The 25,330-nt window shown below is 43.3% G+C and overlaps 1 protein-coding gene across 2 annotated transcripts in view; it reads left to right on the forward strand.

The window, feature by feature from the left end:
• Positions 1-25,330, forward strand: part of LOC139367099 (phosphatidylinositol-3,4,5-trisphosphate-dependent Rac exchange factor 2) — a 203,630-nt gene that overhangs the window by 46,203 nt on the left and 132,097 nt on the right. For both annotated transcript variants that reach the window (XM_071105143.1, XM_071105142.1), the window contains exons 7-11: positions 6,149-6,282; positions 6,590-6,693; positions 9,450-9,599; positions 10,463-10,607; positions 21,667-21,767. In XM_071105143.1, the coding sequence (XP_070961244.1) occupies positions 6,149-6,282; positions 6,590-6,693; positions 9,450-9,599; positions 10,463-10,607; positions 21,667-21,767 (634 nt within the window). The remainder of the gene's footprint in view (positions 1-6,148; positions 6,283-6,589; positions 6,694-9,449; positions 9,600-10,462; positions 10,608-21,666; positions 21,768-25,330) is intronic.

Raw genomic sequence — 25,330 nt, forward strand, 5'->3', positions numbered from 1 at the left:
AGCTTCATTTTGAAGAGTCATGTTTTGATTACCATGATTTTGATCAGCTGTTCTGTGGTTTTGATCAGTTATGATAAAGAATGCTGTGGTTTTGATCAGTTATGATAAAGATGGCTGTGCTGTGGTTTTTATCAGTTATGTTAAAGATGGCTGTGGTTTTGATCAGTTATGTTAAAGATGGCTGTGGTTTTGATCGGTTATGTTAAAGATGGCTGTGGTTTTGATCGGTTATGATAAAGATGGCTGGGCTGTGATTTTGATCAGTTATGATAAAGATGGCTGGGCTGTGGTTTTGATCGGTTATGATAAAGATGATTGTGGTTTTGATCAGTTATGATAAAGATGGCTGTGGTTTTGATCGGTTATGATAAAGATGATTGTGGTTTTGATCAGTTATGATAAAGATGGCTGTGGTTTTGATCGGTTATGATAAAGATGATTGTGGTTTTGATCAGTTATGATAAAGATGGCTGTGGTTTTGATCGGTTATGATAAAGATGGTTGTGGTTTTGATCAGTTATGATAAAAAGGGTTCTAGATTTTCCAGATCTGTCCAGAGAGGTCAGCTCCGTGCCTCTGTGTTGTTTTACGGGACTTGTTGACAACAGGGTGTGTTGTTAGTGTCAACTGTGCATGCAGGCCTGCCAGGCTTTCCGGGTTGCATCACAAATGGCACCCTCTTCTCGTTATAGTGCACTACCTTTGACCAGACCCCAAAGGGATTCCCATTGGGCTCTGGTCAAACGTAGTGCACTATGTAGGGATAGGGTGCCATTCGGAAACTAAGCCCTGGGTCACAACAAAACACACCACAGAATCAGAAACAGTTGGATAATATTTTATGAGGAAAATGTAACTGGAATGTTTTCTTATAAAAGACAGACGCAGCCTGAAATAAAATGATCGTGACTCAGATTCATTTAGTTTTTCTCTTTTGCGGACGGATGCAGACACATTTTGACACGGGCTTAATCTTTCTGCCCTGTTAAACCCATTTAGCAGGAGAGGGACATTCTAAACATTTACGTTTGTGGCCGGGTACAAACCTCTATATAAGTCCCAAATGGCACCCTATTCTCTCTTAGAGCGCACTACTTTTGACCAGAAGCGCACTATATAGGGAATAGGGTGCCATTTGGGACGCACTCGCACTGAAAGACTGAAAGGAAGTGAACTTGATGAGACTCAAACTGTTTGTTGGACATGGTGTTCTAGGACAATCTCTTCTGTCTTTAACACAACAGATTTTTTGTTAAGCACAGACTGACCTCTTGGAAGAGAATCCAAGTGTCTGGTTTAGCCTTTAGAGGTTCTGGTTCGTCAATGGCTATTTGTCAGTGTTACTGCAAATTGGGAAAATAGCAACACACACACACACACACACACACACACACACACACAGAAGTGTAATGTGTTTCAGGAAAAGGGTGGAGTAGCATGACGTTTGCACGCCATGGTCTTAGAGCTGTTCTGTGGTTTCCTCAATAGCTTTTATTAATTATAAACATTAGGTAATTCTGGAGCAGGTCACTACTCTACAAGCCAGACACTGTTCTCTATTAGACGAGCCTAGGAGAGAAAAAAAAACTGAAAAGCAGAGGGAGAGACAGAGCAAAAGAGAGGGGGGAGCAGATTGAGAAAGAGAGGGTGAGGGGAGAAATGGAGAGAGACCAAAGACAAAGGAAGATGAAGGAAAAGGGAGAACAGAGAGAAGGAGAGAAATGTCTTGTATTTCTATGTGTGGGTGTTTGAAGAATGGAGAGCGTGAGGGAGGGCCAGCTGAACGGCCTCAGTCAGTTTTTCCTCTGTCGCTTCCAGGTCGCGGCTGATAGCTCGTTAGTGTAGAACCTTCTTTGCATCTGTGTGCCCTTGGGTCACCATGGCAGCCAGGTTCACCGACCCTGCCGTGGGAGAGAGAGTTAAGTTACGTCCCAAATAGCACCCGACACCCTATGTAGTGCACTACTTTTGATCAGGGCCCTATAGGGATTCCCATAGAGGTCTGGTCAAAAGTAATGCACTATATAGAGAGAGGGTGCCATTTGGGACACAGACAGGACAGGGCGAGGGACCACAGTGGTCAACAGAGCGATGGCTGCCAGCGGTTGCCACGATGATGATTGCCCATTGGTCAAGGCTTCTATGTCTGTGCTGTGTCACCCGGTCTCTTGGGTCTCAGTTTGGAAGTGGTAATAGTTATGACCAAAACCCAAAAACTTAAAGCAGACATTGAATATCCCTTTTAGCATGGTGAAGTTATTAATTACACTTTGGATGGTGTATCAATACACCCAGTCACTACAAAGATCCTAAAAGTTACCGGAGAGGAAAGAATGTGCTCAGGGATTTCACCATGAGGCCAATGGTTACAGAGAGTTTAATGGCCGTGATGGGAGCAAACTGAGGGTGGATCAACAACGTAGTTACTCCACAATACTAACCTAATTGACAGAGTGAAAAGAAGGAAGGCTGTGCAGAATAAAAACATTTCAAAACATGCATCCTGTTTGCAACAAGGCACTAAAGTAACACTGCAAAAAATGTGGCAAAGCAATTAACTTGGTCTTGATTAAAAGTGTTATGTTTGGGGCAAATCCAATACACCACATCACTGAGTACCACTCTCCATATTTTCAAGCGTGGTGGTGGCTGGATCATGTTATGGGTATGCTTTTAATAGTTCAGGACTGGGGAGTTTTTCAGGATAAAAAAAATAATTAAATGGAGCTAAGCACAGGCAAAATCCTAGAGGAAACTTGGTTCAGTCTGCTTTATACCAGACACTGGGAGATGAATTCACCTTTCAGCAGGAGAGTAACCTAAAACACATGGCCAAATCTATACTGGAGTTGCTAACCAAGAAAAGAGTGAATGTTTCCGAGAGCCGAGTTAGTTTTAACTTACGCTACCGTTCAAATGTTGGGGTCACTTAGAAATGTCCTTGTCCTGTTGCATCACCCAACTTCGGTTAAGCTTCAATTGGCAGATAGCCTAACATTCTCCTGCAAGATGTCTTGATAGACTTGGGAATTCATTTTTCCGTCGATGATAGCTAGCTGTCCAGGGCCTGAGGTAGCAAAGCAGCCCCAAACCATGATGCTCCCTCCACCAAACTTTACAGTTGGGATGAGGTTTTGAAGTTGGTGTGCTGTGCCTTTTGTTTCTCCACACGTAGTGTGTTCCTTTTTTTTTTATTGAAATAATAAATGTGTCCTTCAAACTTTGCTTTCATCAAAGAATCCTCCATTTGCCGCAATTACAGCCTTGCAGACCTTTGGCATTCTAGTTGTCAATTTGTTGAGGTAATCTGAAGAGATTTCACCCCGTGCTTCCTGAAGCACCTCCCACAAATTGGATTGGCCATGATGGGCACTTCTTACGTACCATACGGTCAAGCTGCTCTTACAACAGCTCAATAGAGTTGAGATCCAGTGGCTGTGCTGGCCACTCCATTATTGACAGAATACCAGCTGACTACTTCTTCCATAAATAGTTCTTGCATAGTTTGGAGCTGTGCTTCGGGTCATTGTCCTGTTGTAGGAGGAAATTGTCTCCAATTAAGCGTCGTCCACAGGGTGGAGTGATAGCCTTCTAACTTCAAGATGCCTTTTAGCTTGTACAAATATCCCACTTTACCATCACCAAAGCACCCCCAGACCATCCCATTGCCTCCACCATGCTTGACAGATGGCATCAAGCACTCCTCCAGCCTCTTCTAATTTTTTCTGCGTCTCACGAATGTTCTTCTTTGTGATCCGAACACCTCAAACTTAGATTTGTCTGTCCATAACACTTTTTTCCAATCTTCCTCTGGCCAGTGTCTATGTTATTTTGCCTATCTTAGTCTTTTCTTTTTATTGCTGTTCTGTGAAGGGAGTAGTACACAACGTTATACGAGATCTTCAGTTTCTTGGCAATTTCTCGCATGGAATAGCCTGCATTTCTCAGAACAAGAATAGACTGACGAGTTTCAGAAGAAAGTTATTTGTTTCTGGCCATTTTGAGCCTGTAATCGAACCCACAAATGCTGATGCTCCAGATACTCAACTAGTCTAAAGAAGGCCAGTTTTCAGCTGTGCTAACATAATTGCAAAAGTGTATTCTAATGATCAATTAGTCTTTTGAAATGATAAACTTGGATTAGCTAACACAACGTGCCATTGGAACACAGGTGTGATGGTTGCTGAAAATGGGCCTCTGTACGCCTATGTAGATATTCCATAAAAATCAACCGTTTCCAGCTACAATAGTCATTTACAACATTAACAATGTCTACACTGTATTTTGACCAATTTGATGCTATTTTAATGGACAAAAAAATTGCTTTTCTTTCAAAAACAAGGACATTTTAAGTGATCCCAAACTTTTGAACGGTAGTGTGAATCTACTTAAATCTATAGCAAGACCTGGAAATGTTTGTCTAGCAATGATCAACAATCAATTTGACAGAGCTTGAAGAATTTTTAAAAGAATAAATGGGCAAATGTGGTAGAACAATCCATGTATGGAAAGCTCTTAAATGCTTACACAGAAAGACTCTACTCTAGGTGCTTCTACATAGTATTGACTCAGGAGTGTGAATACTTTTGTAAATGAGATATTTCTGTATTTCGTTGTCAGTAAATTTGCTTAAGTTTCTGAAAACACGTTTTCACTTTGTCATTATTGAGGTTTTGTGGGTAGATGGCTGAGGGGAGAAGTACATTTCTATATTCCGTTTTGAATTCAGGCTGTAACACAAAGTGGATTAAGTCAAAGGGTGTGAATACATTCTGAAGGTGTACTGTATGCTCTTTCTCTCTCTCTTTCACTCGCTCGCTTTCTCTTCTTTTATTATGTCTGGCACTCCTCTGACAGTTAAAAGAGGGGAATGAGAGTTAGATGAAACAGACCGTGGACTGTGAAGTGTTGTTTAGGCTTCAGGCCCCACTACTCACTCGATAGCCTCTCTATGGAACAGCTGTGGGCTGGAGAGAGTGAGGGGAGAGAAGAGAGAGTAAGGGGTGGGGGAGAAGAGAGAGAGAGAGAGAGAGAGAGAGAGAGAGACAGGAAAAGGGAGAGGGTAGAACACAGCAAGTGAGACAAATACAGAAGTAGTGCACTAAATAGGGAGCCCTTTTGAAAGCAGACTTGGAGTGTTCTCTCACAGGAGGTGTCTGTTCCAGCGGACAGGAAGTTGAAGATTAGTGTGTAGTCTGGACCGGTGGCAGTGGCATTCAGCTGGGCTGGCCTCCACTGCTAGAAATCAACACCTCATCTGGCCTTGGGCAAGGAAGAAGTACTCTGAGAAAGATGGAGGAGGGAGCGGAACGGAAAGGAGGAGAGAGGTAGTGGACCAGCGAGTTGTCAAAAAGAAAAGAGGGAAAGAGAGCAATAAAGATAGATAAAGATGGAGGAAAGAGAGAAGGGGGAGGTGAGGAAAGAGAGAGAGAGAATGAGTTCCTCAGCAGGAGGAAATGTTTAGCATATTGTCTGGCTCTGCTCGTTCCGGGAGTTATATTTAGATCTGACAGGCAGGGTCGATCATTCCCAACATAGTTGACAAGGTAAGGAGAAGGGCTGTGGAGTTTATCGCACCCTATTCCCTACATCGTGCACGACTACTGCTATAGGCTCTTGTCAAAAGCAGTGCACTGTATAGAGAATATGGTGCCATTTGGGACGTAGTCACATATCCACATGGTGGGACTTGATAGGATGTTAGTATACAGTAGTAACGGCTCTATTCTTTCAAGTCCCCAGTCAATCTAAGGCTGAGGAAGTGTGTTGTGTTTTTACAGACCCCTTAAGAGACAAACCAGGAAAGGCATTCAGAAAAAGACCATGCATAGTGAATTGAACTACCTAAGGAGCGACTGTGTACTGCATGCATACACTGTTAGGCATAGTGCATAGTAGTGTCTTATGTCATGGCGGCCACGCAGCAAAACCCTCCAGACAAACACAATCCTGTGATCACGTAGTGCAACGCATAATGGACACACAATCAACCATTCACTGCATAATATGTGACGGGCTACATATTTCACCAGTCACCGCACCTATTACAGCAGAACACTGACAAGGACCAACGGAACGGGTGGATCCCCTGGCCTGGTCGAGTAGCTAAGTCTACACAGTATCGACACCACTGTGTGTCTCTTCCCAGGGTTCCAATATAACAGACACGTGTACAGAGATGTTGATGCATGGAGTCCTGCTGAAGATCTCAGCTGGTAACATCCAGGAACGCATCTTCTTCCTCTTCGACAACCTGCTGGTCTACTGCAAGAAGAAAAACAGGTGGGACCGGACTGCCACACCTCTCTCTCTCTCTCTCTCTCTCTCTCTCTCTCTCTCTCTCTCTCTCTCTCTCTCTCTCTCTCTCTCTCTCTCTCTCTCTCTCTGACAACTTGGTTTCCCCTTAGCGTAGGCTTGTCGAGAGACTTCAAGCAGCAACAGCTACTTTCTATCTGTCCCCGTCTGTGTGTCGTTTCATTAGCCAGAAGGGCCCTGTATAGTTCGCTAGCCCAAGTATCTAACTGTTTCTGTGTGTTGCCATGCCTTGTGTGACGAGACGATGTTAAGTTGGCTTCGATGTTGTCCCCAGGCGTTTAAAAAACAGCAAGGCAGCTACAGAGGGACCGCGTTACCTGTTCAGAGGAAGAATCAACACCGAGGTGATGGAGGTGGAGAACGTAGATGACGGAACAGGTGAGTTCTACCGCTAACGGGTCACTCGGGGGGTGTCTCAAACGGCACCCTGTCCCCTAGATAAGTGTCCTATTTGAGATGCAACCCTTATCCTAGTTCGCAATCCAGCTACCATCCAGTGCTCGGGAGGAAACTCTGCGCTAACAACAAGTCACCTTTATTGCAGTATTTCTGCTCTTGAAAGTGGATTCGTTATCTCCATGTACAGCCGACAATCTGTATTTCTTCATGAAGACAATCAATTCACTTTTTGGTGCGGCAACTCATTGTTCCCAATTTGCTGTTTGGATGGATTGATTTTGTCTCCACGGGTCAGAACACATTTGTACTGTTCTTGCTTCATACTTTGTGCATACTAAATGGTACCCTGTTCTCTACATAGTGCAATCATTTTGAGAAGGGTACATAGGTCTCGGGTCAAAGGTAAAGAGAATGGGGTACCATTTGGAATTCAGAACCCTTTAGGGTTGTGTTTGTTATTCGGCGGCAGGTAGCCTAGCGGTTAGAGCGTCGGGCTAATAACCAAAAGGCTGCTGTGTTGAATACCTGAGCCGACGAGGTGAAAAATCTGTCGATGTGCGCTTGAGCAAGGCACTTGACCCTAATTTGCTCCAGGGGCGCGCCATACTACTATGGCTGACCCCAACTATCTGGTGTATGTGACAATAAAACATGTATTTTTTATTTGATTTGGGTTTTTGTTTTCCAGAAGCTCTGAGATCTCAGATCTCTATTTCCTGTTTTGACAGTTAATCAATTCGGATGGCGAACCAGTCGATCGGGTTAGATGCCCTCCCAGCCAACTGTATGAAATGTCAATCAGTGATGGATGAGGAGTGTTTTAATTTACAGCCTACTTAGATTGTATAGTCTACTGCACACAGAGCCATAACACAGTCTACACTCTTAGAAAAAATGTTGCTTTCTAGAACCTAAAAGGGTTCTTCGGCTGTCCCCATAGGAGAACCGTTTGAAGAACCCTTGTTGGTTCCAGGAGAAACTTTTTAGGTTCCAAGTAGAACTGTTTTGGGTTCAGTGTAGAACCCTTTCCACAGAGGGCTCTGCCTGGAACCCAAAATGGTTCTACCTGGAACCAAAAAGGGTTCTCCTATTGGGACAGCTGAAGAACCCTTTTGGAACCCTTTTATCTAAGAGTGTAGTGTTGGTTCAAAATGTTGAGATAAAGGAACTAAAGGACCTGTAAGCAGAATTATAGCAGACAATAGTGCTGAGCGATTAACCCACATTTTGGTTATTTTTCCGTTTTTAAACAACTAATTGACCGACGTCGGTTCAATTATTTGAATTCCATTTTGTTAGTTTTCCTTCTGTGAGCTCAATGCGCACATTGCACAGTTTCTCTAGAGATAAATCAGATCCAGCTTGAACTGTGCAATGTAGTAGGGAGTTGTAGTTTCCAACAGGCCAATATTCTACATAGTTTTCCACATAAAACATGGCAATTAACTACAATGACCATAATCTACTTGTCCGGCCTGTTTCTTTTACGCCTGCTGCGGAATAGACAGACGAATGCTTGACCGCGAGGTGATACAGAGAGCAACTGTTGCTTGGTGAGGTGTCTCTATCTGAAAATACATGATCTAACTGATTGATTGTTGGGGCTATAACTACGTCTCATTTGCGGCTGTACGTCTTCTCCACTGTACGCCTGCCAAGGCTACCAACAATATGATTCAAACACACACATGGACAAGCAGAGGATTCTGCCTCTGTCACACACATGTGCTCCAGAGGATCTAGGAGGAGAGCGGGATAGGATTTGTAAATTCCATTTAATCTCTCCTTCCCTCTGTTTCTGGATGAATGATGTGACATTAGCTCATTCTTGCTAAAAGGTCTAGCAGTCGATAGGCATAAAGTGCTGCCAAACTGTGCAAAGAAAATCGTCATAAATCCTTCAAGTAGTCAACGGAACAAAGGAAGCAGGTTTTATTGACATTCCAGAAGGGAAGTACTCTGGTATTGAGCTAATGTGAAATGACCTGAGTTATTCTTGTCGGTTCTGCCAAAGGCCTCATCCTGAACCTACGGTGGGATTGATAATGGACTAGTAATGAGCTAGCTGCTACCCCTGTGCTTTTAGCCTGTGCATGAAACTATGGCAATGGAGATGACCGATTCCTTTTCCACATTCTCGACTCCAGATTCCAGATTCCGTAATCCAGATTCCGTGTTCCCGAGTGGAACCCACCATCGCCCTGTAATCAGTCTAATCATGAAGGCCCCTCTGGAGCGTTTCATTGGATGATCGATTGGCTCGGTTTCATGTGGTCCATCTCATTTAGCTCTGGACCCCAGGAGCTCTCTACCAGCCTACCAGGGGTCCACTCTGCTCTGTTTACACCTAAAGTACACCCATTCTGTAATGGATGCAGTTGCTGAGAGATGGATAGTCCTCTATTTCAAACAAACAGGCTAGAAGAACTCGTATAAGACACCAGAGGGCCACAAGAGAAGTGAAGCCATTGCTCCAACCCTTAGGACCCTTAAGTTGAGGGGCCATGGTATAAGAGGAGTGAAGGACTGTGGCCTTGTCTCTGAGGCTGCGTCACTGATAACACCCTATTCCCTATGTAGTGCACTACTTCAACCAGGGCCCATAGAAGTGCACAATATAGGGAATAGGGTGCCAGTTCTGGTCAAGAATAGTGCACTACGTGGGAATAATAATAATAGTGCATATTTGGGACGCGTGCTAAGTGTGTTGTGTTTGTGTGTCTCTTGGTTTGCAGCGGATTACCACAGCAGCGGGAACATAGTGAACAACGGCTGGAAGATCCACAACACAGCCAAGAACAAGTGGTTTGTGTGCATGGCCAAGACCCCAGAGGAGAAACAGGAGTGGCTGGAGGCTATCCTCAAAGAGAGGGAGAGGAGGAAAAGTTAGTAGTCATATAGTATCTGATACTGTGTGTGTGTGTATGTGTGTGTGCTTGTGTGTGTCATAATATATCCTAAGTAGTGCACTCTAGGTAATAGTGTGCCATTTCGGAAATCTTTGTGGATGTCAGTATATCCTCCTATCTAAGATACTAGGGCACAAGAACTAGACTTGCAGGTAGAATGAATAAAACTGAACTATTTTTCTAACACAAGATGTCCTCTGTCCTCTTGCTCGTCCTCCTCCCCCTTCCCTCTCTCTTCCTGCTTTTCCACCTGCTCGTGCTGCTCTTCCTCCTGCTCTCCCTCTTTCTCCTCCTGCCTCTCCTCCGGTAGTGTTTCAGCACCAGGGTGTGATATGCTACTTTAATGTGAGAAGAGAAATGAGATGGATTGGTCGACAGTATGCTCTTTCTATGTCTGGATACATACACACATGTGCTCCAATATATTTGCACCCTGGCACTTTACAGTGCAATGGAGCAGAATGTTCTGTTTTCTCTTTTCAAATCTGGTCGAACGGCTGTTTTTACCCTGTAGGTACCTGCTACTTACAACAGGTGTGATAAATTACACATAAACAAACCAAATTAATTAGAATGTTGAATTATTTAGTCCAGGGCATTTTTGACTTAGAAATGAAAAATCGAAATTTCCGTTGAGATATTTTTTATTTTTTTGTCCTGTGCAGTTATAAGTCAAACAAAAAAGTTGTTATTCAATTTCAACTTATTTTAGAAGAAATAGTGAATCATGAAAGGGAGACAGTTTATTGGACCGCATCTGTACCAATAGGAAACAGTACTCCTTTGGCTTGAATGTTGACTGTCGCCTCCGATCTCGTTCTCTCTTTCCTTCCCTCTAGCATTGAGGCTGGGGATGGAGCAGGACACGTGGGTGATGGTGTCAGAGAAAGGAGAGAAGCTCTATCACCTGATGACTAAGCAGGGACACCTCATCAAGGACAGGAAACGCAAGCTCACCACATTCCCCAAGTGCTTCCTGGGAAGGTAGGCTGATCTGTCTAGCTCTCTCTCTCATGCAGGTGGGTGTCTGCATGAGTTGTTTTTTTCTGTGTGGGTGTGTGTGTGTCTCTATCGCTCCGTCTGTCTGTCTGTCTGTGTTTCCTGGGAAGGAAGACCTCCCACCCTGAAGACCTCCCACCCTATGTTATCCTGACCAATGATAATTGAGGTTTGGTCTGGTGAGTGTTTTGTTGATGGTGTGTTTTATGTCTCGAAAATAAGCGTGGCCGTCATTCCCAAAATGTTCACATGAGCTTCCGAGTTGGACGTCCCAAAGTTGTGGCAGCCACCCACTGTAGCCTGCATCGTTTCCTGTAGCCTGCATCGTTTCCTGTAGGCTCCAGTGAGGGGTTTTCACGCCACGTTTATGCAGTTTCTGACATTCTAAAATCCTTCGCATTGGCTTCCCCTCTGAGTGGGAAGTCCCCTAGTCTTCAGAGGAAACCACCAGCATGTCTAGCAGAGGGAGATGGCACTGTAGTGAATTTCACAGACTGGATTGGATTTACACTATCTACACCATCTACAGGATCTACTACTTATGTACTTGAGCTGAGCTGTACTATTGTCATGATTTCTGATCTGAACAATTCTAGAAAAATACATAACCCCTTCTGGTTGGTGGATTATCCAGTTACACAGACAGACGGGCAGAAGCTATTTCTATACAGATGACCATTACTATGACACAGAGTACAGTAGCTACAGTGTGTCTATTGAAACGCTACAGTTCAGTGAATAATACCATCAACACCTAATACCTTCTCTCCTAAATCTGGATCAGTCTCTCCATCCCTCCTTTCAATCTGAAATCTGTCCAGACTTGTAAAGGAAGAAAGATGGGAGGGGGGGGGACCGGCAGAACATCAGTGTTTTAGCTGAACAGAGATCAGTCCCCCGGCCGTTCAGTCACGGAGAAATGAAATCCAGCAGGTTTTCACTATGATTCTTATTTGTGGATTATTGGTTGGCTATGTGCAGGTGGTGGAGTGTGTGTGTGTGTGTGTGCGCGTGCGTGCGTGCGTGCATTTGTCTGTGTGTGTGTGTGTGGACTGCGGTGCGTGTGTGTGTGTCCATGTTCTCTACCGTAACATTGTCAAGAATGTCTCTTTTAATCTTTACTAAAGTGATGCCCTGAAAAGTGTGTGTGTGTGTGTGTGTGTGTGTGTGTGTGTGTGTGTGTGTGTGTGTGTGTGTGCCGGATTGCCATTGCTTGGTCAGTGATAAATCGTGCGGTGATATCCCTCTGTGGTTCCGCTGACCTCTCTCTCAGTGCGTCCCAAATGTCACCCTATTCCGTATGTAGTGCGGTACTTTTGACCAGTGACCATAGATCTCTGGTCAAAAGTAGTGCACTATGTAGGGAATAGGGTGCTATTTGGCACGAAGGATCAGAGCCTAGCAGGATTACTGTTAAAGTCTCCGCTGAGGTGTGTGTGTGTGACCAGATAGTGTGTTAGTGGTCTCATATCAAATGGTTACACTCATAACACCAGCCATGTTGAGTTGGGGTCACAGTCTAAACATTTATGTGTTATCCACTTTCTGTTGATAGGAAATAACTTCATAAGTTGGTCAAAAGTAGTGCACTATATAGGGAATAGGATGCTATTTGTGATGAAACCAAAGGCTCTCTCCCCCCAAACATTTGAATTCCATTCCTTTTTCAGACAGGATTCACCAATGTAGCTTTAATCACCTATAGCATGGATGCTCTACCGTAACATTGTCAACAATGTAGCTTTAATCACCTATAGCATGGATGCTCTACCGTAACATTGTCAACAATGTAGCTTTAATCACCTATAGCATGGATGCTATACCGTAACATTGTCAACAATGTAGCTTTAATCACCTATAGCATGGATGCTCTACCGTAACATTGTCAACAATGTAGCTTTAATCACCTATAGCATGGATGCTCTACCGTAACATTGTCAACAATGTAGCTTTAATCACCTATAGCATGGATGCTCTACCGTAACATTGTCAACAATGTCTCTTTAATCACCTATAGCATGGATGCTCTACCGTAACATTGTCAACAATGTCTCTTTAATCATCTATAGCATGGATGCTCTACCGTAACATTGTCAACAATGTCTCTTTAATCCTTACTAAAGTGATGCCCTAAAACAGTTCAATCTCGTCTCATTTCATTGACTACAAACATATAATGGAGAACAGTGCTTGGAGCCGAGGCTGTTCAGACAAGATATTTCCAACTTGGATCATGGGTAGCCAGACCATTAGGAGACATACATTGACATTATTTGGTGACTCTAGACTAGCTTATTGATCGACCGGATACTTTGTGAGCGGACTGAACATAGAGTAGCACGACTACACACAAAGTAACCGTTAATAAGGGCTTTATAAACCACAACACTGTCTTTGTCAAAGCTCTGTGCTTCCTCAAACCCTTTCTAGACATTCAATAGACCTGTTCTGGTGATGTACTGCAATCCTAGACGTTACAAAACACAATCGGCTGTCACGTGATGTACGAAAAACAGACATCGAATGAGTCTAAAATACCCTATTCCCTATATAGTGCCCTACATTTGACAAGGGTCCACGGAGCTGGTCAAAAAAAGTGCACTATATAGGGAATAGGGTGCCATTTTGGACTCAGCCCCCTGAGCTTCAATCAGACAGCCGTCAGTAACAGCTAGCTCCATCTGGTTAAAGCCTGAACAGAATCATTCCAGCCATGCTCCAAATGACGGAGTCACATTCACACTCTCAACGCTTGGCATAGACCCTACAGGCCCATACTGGAGCAACCAGGCTGGGTTAAGTGGACTTTAATAAGAGAATCAAACGCTGGGCCTAAGATCTTAGTGCAGGTTAGGAGCATATGGTGGATATGGAGTGGTGTGGTCTGGAGCGCAGCTAAGCCCCCCCCCCCTGCTCTCTCCCTCTTTCTGTCTCTTGCTCTCCCTCCCGCTCTCTCTAGTAGAGTGCCTCACAGAGTAGTCTGAGTTGGGGTGTAAAGTGCTGCTGGTTCTGTGAGCTAGAAAGATCAGACCGTGTCTTCAGACGATATTCCCACCCTTTCCCTTTTTAAAAATGTTTTTACTTTACAGCCTTATTCTAAAATGTATTCAATTATTTTTTCCCTCATCAATCTACACACAATACCCCATAATGACAAAGCAAACTCCACCTGTGGTAAATTCAATTGATTGGACATGATTTGGAAAGGCACATACCTGTCTATTTAAGGTCCCACAGTTGACAGTGCATGTCAGAGCAAAAACCAAGCCATGAGGTCGAAGGAATTGTCCGTAGAGCTCCGAGACAGGAATGTGTCGTCTCACAGATCTGGGGAAAGGTACCAAAACATTTCTGCAGCATTGAAGGTCCCCAAGAACACAGTGGCCTCCATTCTTAAATGGAAGAAGTTTGGAACCATCAAGACTCTTCCTAGAGCTGGCCTCCCGGCCAAACTGAGCAATCGGGGAGAAGGGCTTTGTTTAGGGAGGTGAACAAGAACCCTGTGGAGATGGGAGAACCTTCCAGAAGGACAACCATCTCTGCAGCACTCCACCAATCAGGCCTCTATGGTAGAGTGGCCAGACAGAAGCCACTCCTCAGTAAAAGGCACATGACAGACCACTTCGCGTTTGCCAAAAGACACCTAAAGGACTCTCAGACCATGAGAAACAAGATTCTCTGGTCTGATGAAACCAAGATTGAACTATTTGTCCTGAATACTAAGCGTCACTTCTGGAGGAAACCTGGCACCATCCTTAAGGTAAAGCATTGTGGTGGCAGCATCATGCTGTGGGGATGTTTTTCAGCGGCAGGGACTGGGAGACTAGTCAGGATTGAGGGAAAGATGAACAGAGCAAAGAACAGAGAGAACCTTGATGAAAACCTGCTCCAGAGCGCTCAGGACCTCAGACTAGGGTGAAGGTTCATCTTCCAACAGGACAACGACCCTAAGCACACAGCCAAGGCAACACAGGAGTGGCTTCAGGACAAGTCTCTGAATGTCCTTGAGTGGCCCAGCCAGAGCCCGGACTTGAACCCGATCAGAACATCTCTTGAGAGACCTGAAAATAGCTGTGCAGTGACTCTCCTCATACAACCTGACAGAGCTTGAGAGGATCTGAAGAGAAGAATGGGAGAAACTCCCCAAATACAGATGTGCCAAGTTTGTAGCGTCCTACCCAAGAAGACTCGAGGTTTTAACCACTGCCAAAGGTGCTTTAACAAAGTACTGAATAAAGGGTCTGAATATTTATGTACATTGTGAAATTTCCGTTTTTTTATACATTTGCCATCATTGCTAAAAACCTGTTTTTGCCATGTAATTATTGGTTATTGAGTCTAGATTGATTAGAAAAAAACAACAATTTAATACATTTAAGAATAAGGCAGTAACGTAACAAGGTGGACAAAGTCAAGGGGTCTGAATACTTTCCGAATGCTCTCTATATTGGTGATTTACTCTGACATTCAAAAGCCCATATGGTTCAGTACTGAATTAGCTACAAGCTTCTGTGTGTTAGCCCATGGAAGCTCATTAAGCCTATGAAAACATATCCCACTATATACTTGCCACTACTTGTCTTGTCGAACACCTCTGTGGACATATTTACATTTTTTAATTATTATTTTTTGTCTTAGGCCAGACAATATTGTATTTTCCCCCCAGAAAAGTGAGGCGAGCGAGCAAAAAATAAATACAAAATAAATATGTGTATTGGATAAGGAATAAGGATAAGGAACAGTACTTTACCACATTGTCCTAGGTGCTTGTGCAGTTTCTAGGCCTAACGTGAGTTTGAAGAGTTCTATAATTCCATGCGAAAACCTACACAATTTTGCTTAAAAATAATGCATATGTTACAATGTTACAACCATTAGAAATTAAACACAATGGGAGGATTAACTTGTGACAGTTTCTTTCTTCCTGATATTAAAAGTGCAATCCAATCTTGTAATTTATTTTCACGTATAGGGTAAAATACTATTTAACGGGGGGTTTTTCTAATTCAAGAATGATTGCCAATAAATAATTGTAATCAAATTAAGATGTTGATGTATAGTAAGGAGTTCATTACCTGAATGCGTCTCTGTAGCCTATAGGCGTTAACAATATATTCATACAAATATGATTAGGCCTTTTAAAGACGAGAGGCCTTGTAGAAAGAGGGTCAATCAAGTTAGGTCTGCCAAATGAATACATACATCCAGCCATAGAGTATAGCCTTTCATCATCAAAATACAAACCAAAAAAATGGTTTATAATATGCACAATTAGAAGCGTGAGTCTATATAGAGCAAGTTTGACTAAATACCAGCCCAGTAACTTTGCTCACCGCATCCTCCTTTGATTGTCTCGTCTGGCTGCCACGAAATGCCCCCACCTTGGAGACGTCACTAACATCGTTGTGGAGCTGCTGATCGGCACGGAGTGTGTGCGTGCCACTGGCGATATACTTTCTGGACATGCTAGCTGTTCTCTGCGTTGGTGTTATTGTTTGGCCTACTACTTAAAATATATATATATATATATATTGAACCTTTATTTAACTAGGAAAGTCAGTTAAGAACAAATTCGTATTTACAATGACGACCTACTGGTAATACCGGTCAAATGTAAGTTATGAATCGCAAATCGCCATACAGCTGACACACTTCGATTTCCTCAATCATTTTGACTTCAATTTGGTTGTCCAAAATACTATCAGCTTGCACTGCGTCTTTGCTGATGAATTCCCTGATCTCAGGCCAGTTAATTGGTTCAATGACATTGTGGTTTCACCTATTAATCGCTTCTGATAGATCTGAAAATGATGCATTAACCATGAATTTAACCGACTGTTTGTTTATAATGAGGGACGTCCCACGTTGAACCTGGACACATAAATAGTAGGAATTTGCGCCGGCTTCAGCCGTGACGGCGTGAGAGAAATGAAACATCTGCACGTCGCCTGCAGGTGCCAGCGTGTGTGTTTCACTGTCCAATCAGAGGCTCGAACGTGATCTGAGCGTCTGATCTGAGGCTGTTTGCTCTCTTGCGCATAAACTTGGGAAAGCCTCAAGGGAGAGCAGACTGGGAATTATAAACAAAGTGCCGCATATATTGCCCCAGAAATAACCTTTTTTTTCCCTTCCGGGATGTGAAGAAAAGTAAGGCAGGACTTTGGCCAGCCTTACCCTTTAAAAACGACAATTTCGACTTTGAATGTTGTAGTTATCAATTGTCCGATTAACAATCATCCATATTAGCAAACTGATTTAATGTCCAACTTCTCATCTCCCTAGTATGACCCTATAGGTTGTTTATCGTTTAGGGCCCTATAGGTTGTTTATCGTATAGGACCCTATAGGTTGTTTATCGTATAGGGCCCTATAGGTTGTTTATCGTATATGGCCCTATAGGTTGTTTATCGTATAGGGCCCTATAGGTTGTTTATCGTATAGGGCCCTATAGGTTGTTTATCGTATAGGGCCCTATAGGTTGTTTATCGTATAGGGCCCTATAGGTTGTTTATCGTATAGGGCCCTATAGGTTGTTTATCGTATAGGGCCCTATAGGTTGTTTATCGTATAGGGCCCTATAGGTTGTTTATCGTATAGGGCCCTATAGGTTATATATCGTATAGGGCACTATTGTAACGCTCGTCCTCTTCTTCTGACGAGGAGTAAGAGATATCGGACCAATTTGTAGCATGGTAAGTGTCCATTTTAATATGTAAAACTGAACACTACAAAATACAAAATAACAAAGTGAAACAAATGAAACAGTCCCGTGTGGAACTGACACGGAAAATAATCACCCACAACTCAACAGTGAAACCAGCTACCTATGTATGGTTCTCAATCAGGGACAACGATTGACAGCTGCCTCTAATTGAGAACCATACCAGGCCAAACACAGAAATCCCAAATCATAGAAAAGGAACATAGACAACCCACCCAACTCACGCCCTGACCATACTAAACAAAGACATAACAACAGAACTAAGGTCAGAACGTGACGCCTATAGGTTATTTATCGTATAGGGCCCTATAGGTTGTTTATCGTAATGAACAATATCATCAAAATGTCCATGATTACTAGCCTGTTTGGTCAGTGTCAATCGTTTTCGGTTTATCGTCACAGCTCTGTATGTGTGTGGAGGGAGGTATGTGAGAGAGAAACGCCCCGATGTTCTGAGTCTCTTTCTTTCTCAGTCTCTCTGTCTCGCTGAGGCATGTCAGTTTATTTACAAGTTGTGAACTCCTCTCTAATTTCTGGGGTTTAATTGTGGTCTGGGATCAGATAACATCCAACAGAAACCATTTTGTGGTGGTCATCTTCAGGCAGTTGTCATTCCATTGTAGATGTGTAACACACACACACGCACAAACACACATGCACAGTCAGAGATGGGGCTCACTAGTAAACAAATCCTCTTTTGTGATGTCAGGTTTACGTTTTTGGAGCAATGTGTTGCTAATGTATTGTTACAGTAAGGTTAATGTTTATTTTGTGTCTTTTGTAAACATGCCAAGACTTACAGAATACAAACAAACTCAGTACAAATATTTAGCTTGAGGTTTATTGCTTCATGTATTGAATATAAACCTGCTTAGTGCCGCTTACCAATAGTATTATACGCCTTGAGACAAATAGGTATGCATTGAAATCAAGCCTGCATATACACGGAGTGTACAAAACATTAGGAACACCTTCCTAATAGTGAGTTGCACCCCCTTTTGCCCTCTGAACAGCCTCAATTAGTCGGGCATGGACTCTCTGTTTCAGAGGGGTTGGGTTAAATGTGGAAGACACATTTCGGTTGAATGCATTCTGTTTTGCAACTGACAAGCTATCCCACAAGGTGTCGAAAGTGTTCCACAGGGATGCTGGCCCATGTTGACTCCAATGCCTCCCACAGTTGTGTCAAGATGGCTGCATGTCCTCTGTGTGGTCGACCATCCTTGATACACACGGGAAACTGTTGAGCGTGAAAAACCCAGCAGCGTTGCAGTTCTTAAACACATTCAAACCACACCATTCAACATTAATAAGGTGTGCCTGGCACCTACTACCATTCAACATGAATAAGGTGTGCCTGGCACCTACTACCATTCAACATGAATAAGGTGTGCCTGGCACCTACTACCATTCAACATGAATAAGGTGTGCCTGGCACCTACTACCATTCAACATATGAATAAGGTGTGCCTGGCACCTACTTCCATTCAACATGAATAAGGTGTGCCTGGCACCTACTACCATTCAACATGAATAAGGTGTGCCTGGCACCTACTACCATTCAACATGAATAAGGGATCATAGCCTTCACCTGGATTCTTCTTGCACTCAGTCTATGTCACGGAAAGAGCACGTTGTTTTGTCCACTCAGTGTCAACTAGTGTGGACTGTGGTTCGCGTCCCAAATATCAAATCAAATCAAATCAAATGTATTTATATAGCCCTTCGTACATCAGCTGATATCTCAAAGTGCTGTACAGAAACCCAGCCTAAAACCCCAAACAGCAAGCAATGCAGGTGTAGAAGCACGGTGGCTAGGAAAAACTCCCTAGAAAGGCCAAAACCTAGGAAGAAACCTAGAGAGGAACCAGGCTATGTGGGGTGGCCAGTCCTCTTCTGGCTGTGCCGGGTGGAGATTATAACAAAACATGGTCAAGATGTTCAAATGTTCATAAATGACCAGCATGGTCGAATTATAATAAGGCAGAATAGTTGAAACTGGAGCAGCAGCACAGTCAGGTGGACTGGGGACAGCAAGGAGTCATCATGTCAGGTATTCCTGGGGCATGGTCCTATGGCTCAGGTCAGTTGAAACTGGAGCAGCAGCACAGCCAGGTGGACTGGGGACAGCAAGGAGTCATCATGTCAGGTAGTCCTGGGGCATGGTCCTAGGGCTCAGGTCCTCCGAGAGAGAGAAAGAGAGAAGGAGAGAATTAGAGAACGCACACTTAGATTCACACAGGACACCGAATAGGACAGGAGAAGTACTCCAGATATAACAAACTGACCCTAGCCCCCCGACACAAACTACTGCAGCACTACTAGCACCCTATTCCCTTTATACTGCACACTACTTTTGACCAGGGCCCGTGGGGAATAGTGTGCCATTTGGGATGCAGACAGGGAGCAGATTGAAACTGTTCCAGGCTGCCATTCATTGCGTAAGTGACCTGTATTACTCCCGGGTGTTCTTCTTTCTGTGGCAGGGTGACAGGGGGTTGACGGGTTGACTAATCTATCCTCCATTCTGGGGGTTTTCTCATCTGGCTCTGTCCACTCTGGTAGTGGAGATAGGAGGCGGAATGAGAGGGAGGAGAAGGGGAGAGCGACGGCGAGGGCGAGGGGAAAGAGAGAATGTGGGTAAGAGGTGGAGGAAAGGGGGAGAGAAGGATAGGGAGGAAGCTAGGTGTGCCGTGAGGAGAGTAGAGAAACCAGGAGATTTGTTTCTCTCTGAGATCAGTCCAACCCCTGTCAGCCCTGCCCTGTCCTTCACTCCTACTACACACACACACACACACACACACACACACACACACACACACACACACACACACACACACCCTCCTGCCCCAGCCCTTCGCTCTGCAGTGACTCTACTGTTATTCCCAGTCGGGAGTTTGGAAGACGTGCCGCGTTCAAAACAACTGGGAACTCGGAAATCTCCGACTTCTGATTTCAGTGAACTCTGAAAAAAACTATCTCTGACTGGGAAAAATCGTTTTGAATGGTCATCCAACTCGGAATACCAACTCGGGCCTCTGTCTAGAGCTCCGACCTGAAGATCACCGACGTCATGGTTTGACCTCGTATTTTTCCCAGTTCCCAGTTGTCTTGAACGTGGCAACAGTGTAGGAAGACCACAGAATTCCACTGGTGAAGCTGGGCATGTTTGTTGTTGGGGTTCTGTAGAGGGAGGGAATGCTGAGGATGAATCTGATATCTTTCTCTCTCTGTCGCCCTCTTTCTCTCTGTCCATCTTTTTCTCTACTCTCCTCTCTGTCTCTCTCTCCCGCAGGAATACAGAATTATACAGAAGTGTCATATTTAGCTTGTTTAGGCCATAAAGAATTAGATTAGGACGGTGTTTATTTCTACTCTTGCTGTTTGTTTCCTCCCTAGCCCGAAATGATCAACATCAAAATGATCTCTGTTTTTACCAGCTCTACTCAGAAAGCCACCAGACACTCACAGATTTGATGGGTGTCGTGTGTTTGTCAAAAACAAATAAGAGCACAGTTGGACAAGACAAACAGATGAACTAAACCCTCCCCGGGAGATTTAACAAACAGAAAAGACCCCCAAAAATAAATAAGAATCTGGTCAGCAGTAAGACTGTGGCCCAAAGGGCATGCGATTCCCTATATAGTGCACTACTTTTGAGCCCTATGCTAGTGAGCGCTAGCTAATGCTAACAACTGTAGTATAATATATATATATTTTTAAATCGATACTAATATTCAAATATCAATATAATATCATTCCAAAATAATATTGCGATATGTAACTATCCATTCCCCCCCATCACTACTATTTAGGGAAAAGGGTGTAATTAGGGACGTTGCCTGTGTTTGTTGCCATAGTCACGTCTATATAGGGGAACATTTGGAGAAACTTGATCTTTTGAGAAGGTGTTTGTTACGGTGTTAAAACACTCTCTGGGACCCTGTAATCGGAGGCATTCTGCTCCTTCTCCACGTTCACTGCCGTAGAGACATCTGTTGGACCGCTGGCTACTCCCTCTATTAAGCTACCGCTCATCTTCCAACATGTCCCTGTCATTTCTATGGAATGTGAGTTTGTGTCCTGGGTCGGCTGATGAGCAGTGTTTTTAGGTTTACGGCTTCTTAATTAGTGTTTTGGTGTTGTATGTTTTAAGTCTCCACAGTGACCATTGTTTGACGGGTTTGAATTGTTTTTGTGTGTCCCCGGTGAGTTTATGATAGACAATGTGTTATTTCCTGTCCCCCTAGTGAGATAATGAGCTGGCTGGTGGACATTAGTGTTGTGTTATTAACGGTGTTGTGTTATTTCCCGTCCCCTCAGTGAGTTTGTGAGCTGGCTGGTGGACATTGGGGAGACTGATAACCCAGAGGAGGGGGTTCATCTGGGACAGGCTCTACTGGAGAATGGCATCATGCACCATGGTAAGTGATTCACTATACTGTATGTTCATCATCATGTAATCCAGGGTTCTCCAACTGGTGGCCCGCCGGTCGAATTTGATTCACTATACTGTATGTTCATCATCATGTAATCCAGGGTTCTCCAACTGGTGGCCCGCCGGTCGAATTTGGCCTTCAGTGATTTTATTTGACCCCCCCCCCCTAAGTTTCTTCCACCTACATCTAAACCTGAAACATCTTCCTCTTCCTCCTCTTCCTTCACCTCGATGTTCCTCATACTCCTAACAATCACACTTATGTCTCTCACACCTTGTTATCCCTAGTCCTTCCTAAATGTCCTGATTCTCATCATCCCCAGAAACAAGAACATACAGTATACCTACAGTGTATTTATCTATACCGTATACCTACAGTGTATTTATCTATACAGCATACAGTATACCTACAGTGTATTTATCTATACAGTATACCGTATACCTACAATGTATTTATCTATACAGTATACCTACAGTGTATTTATCTATACAGTATACCGTATACCTACAGTGTATATATCTATACAATATACCGTATACCTACAATGTATTTATCTATACAGTATACCTACAGTGTATTTATCTATACAGTATACCTACAGTGTATTTATCTATACAGTATACCTACAGTGTATTTATCTATACAATATACCTACAGTGTATTTATCTATACAGTATACCTACAGTGTATTTATCTATACAGTATACCTACAGTGTATTTATCTATACAGCATACAGTATACCTACAGTGTATTTATCTATACAGTATACCGTATACCTACAATGTATTTATCTATACAGTATACCTACAGTGTATTTATCTATACAGTATACCGTATACCTACAGTGTATATATCTATACAATATACCGTATACCTACAATGTATTTATCTATACAGTATACCGTATACCTACAGTGTATTTATCTATACAGTATACCTACAGTGTATTTATCTATACAGTATACCTACAATGTATTTATCTATACAGTATATCGTATACCTACAATGTATTTATCTATACAGTATACCGTATACCTACAATGTATTTATCTATACAGTATACCGTATACCTACAGTGTATTTATCTATACAGTATACCTACAGTGTATTTATCTATACAGTATACAATACATACAGCTGAAGGCTTGCTCTGAATACTGTACCTCTCCTCCCCATCTTCTCTCTCTTCCACCCTCTTTCTCTGTCTTCCTCTTTCTTTCTCTCTCTCCTCTCTCTCTCAATTCAATTCAAAGGGCTTTATTGGCATGGGAAACATATGTTTGCCAAAGCAAGTGAAATAGACAATAAACAATAAAAAAATGACTTTTTCAAATGTCATTATGTCATGTTGTAACGATGTACAAATAGTAAAGTGAAAATAAATAAACATAAATATGGGTTGTATTTACAATGGTGTTCTTCACTGGTTGCCCTTGTGGCAACAGGTCACAAATCTTGCTGCTGTGATGGCACACTGTGGTATTTCACCCAATAGATGCCTTTGTTATGGAAGGTTTGGAGATCTCTCTCTCTCTCTGTCTCTCTCTCTGTCTCTCTCTGTCTCTCTCTGTCTCTCTCTGTCTCTCTCTGTCTCTCTCTGTCTCTCTCCGTCTCTCTCCGTCTCTCTCCGTCTCTCTCCGTCTCTCTCCGTCTCTCTCCGTCTCTCTCCGTCTCTCTCCGTCTCTCTCCGTCTCTCTGTCTCTCTGTCTCTCTCTGTCTCTCTGTCTCTCTCTGTCTCTCTGTCTCTCTCTGTCTCTCTGTCTCTCTCTCTGTCTCTCTCTCTGTCTCTCTCTCTGTCTCTCTCTCTGTCTCTCTCTCTGTCTCTCTCTCTGTCTCTCTCTCTGTCTCTCTCTCTGTCTCTCTCTCTCTCTGTCTCTCTGTCTCTCTCTCTCTCTGTCTCTCTCTGTCTCTGTCTCTCTCTGTCTCTCTCTGTCTCTCTCTGTCTCTCTCTGACTCTCTCTGTCTCTCTGTCTCTCTCTGTCTCTCTGTCTCTCTCTGTCTCTCTCTGTCTCTCTCTGACTCTCTCTGTCTCTCTCTGTCTCTCTGTCTCTCTGTCTCTCTCTGTCTCTGTCTCTCTCTGTCTCTCTCTGACTCTCTCTGTCTCTCTCTGTCTCTCTCTCTCTCTCTGTCTCTCTCTGTCTCTCTCTGTCTCTCTCTGTCTCTCTCTGTCTCTCTGTCTCTCTCCGTCTCTCTCTGTCTCTCTCTGTCTCTCTCTGTCTCTCTCTCTCTGTCTCTCTCCGTCTCTCTCTGACTCTCTCTGTCTCTGTCTCTGTCTCTCTGTCTCTCTGTCTCTCTGTCTCTCTGTCTCTCTGTCTCTCTGTCTCTCTCTGTCTCTCTCTGTCTCTCTCTCTCTCTCTGTCTCTCTCTGACTCTCTCTGACTCTCTCTGTCTCTCTCTGTCTCTGTCTCTCTCTGTCTCTGTCTGTCTCTGTCTCTCTCTCTCTGTCTCTCTCTGTCTCTCTCTCTCTCTCTGACTCTCTCTGACTCTCTCTGTCTCTCTCTGTCTCTCTGTCTCTCTCTGTCTCTGTCTCTCTCTGTCTCTCTCTGTCTCTCTCTGACTCCCTCTGTCTCTCTCTCTCTCTCTCCATCTGTATGTCTCTCTGTCTCATTCAATTGAAGGGCTTTATTGACATGAGAAACACATGTTAACATTGCCGAAGCAAGTGAAGTAGATAATAAACAAAAGTTAAATAAACAGTAAACATTACAATCCCAAATGTTACAAAATAATGAAGACATTTCAAGTACAATTGGGAAGATAACTTAACATAGACATGGGTTGTATTTACAATGGGTTTGTTCTTCACTTGTTGACCTTTTCTTGTGGCAACAGGTCACAAATCTTGCTGCTGTGACGGCACACTGTGGTATTTTACCCAGTAGATATGGGAGTTTATCGAATAGATTTTGATAATTAGCAGGTATCGGCCTAATTCGGCTCTGCATGCATTAATTGGTGTTTTACGTTGTAAACTGCACCCTTGTCTCACCCATTGCCCTTGTGCAAAAAAACAATGTTATTTTTCAGTTTAATACTACATGTGTTGTTTGAGTAAATCGATTTTATGATGTCATATATTTTACCCCCAATGTCACTTTGGAGGGTTTTGTAATATAATCCATCATGCCAGAAGGAATCAAAAGCATTCTTAAATCAACAAAACATTCAAATAGTTTCCCTCTGCTTTTCTGTTGAACATGCTGGTTAATTAGTGTGTGTAATGTGGTCTGTTCTGTGTTTGGGTAAGAGGATACGGCAGAGCGGTTTCCCATGTTACTGGTGACACATATTCCTCTATAGTTATTAGGGTATAATTTGTCACCTTTTATAAATATATATATATATATATATTGGGGGTTATGAGCTTCCGGTTCCAAATATCAGGGAAGCAGCCCCTCTCCAAAACCAGGTTGAATAGTTTTAAAAAGGCATCGTGTAGTACTGTGTTTTAAGCATTTCACAGCCCACCTCTCTCTGTCTGTGTGTCTAGGCTATCTGTCTGTGTCTCCATCTGTCTGTCTCTCTCTGTGTGTGTGTCTCTCTCCGT

Source organism: Oncorhynchus clarkii, chromosome 15 (assembly GCF_045791955.1).
Source record: "Oncorhynchus clarkii lewisi isolate Uvic-CL-2024 chromosome 15, UVic_Ocla_1.0, whole genome shotgun sequence".
Lineage (NCBI taxonomy): Eukaryota > Metazoa > Chordata > Actinopteri > Salmoniformes > Salmonidae > Oncorhynchus > Oncorhynchus clarkii.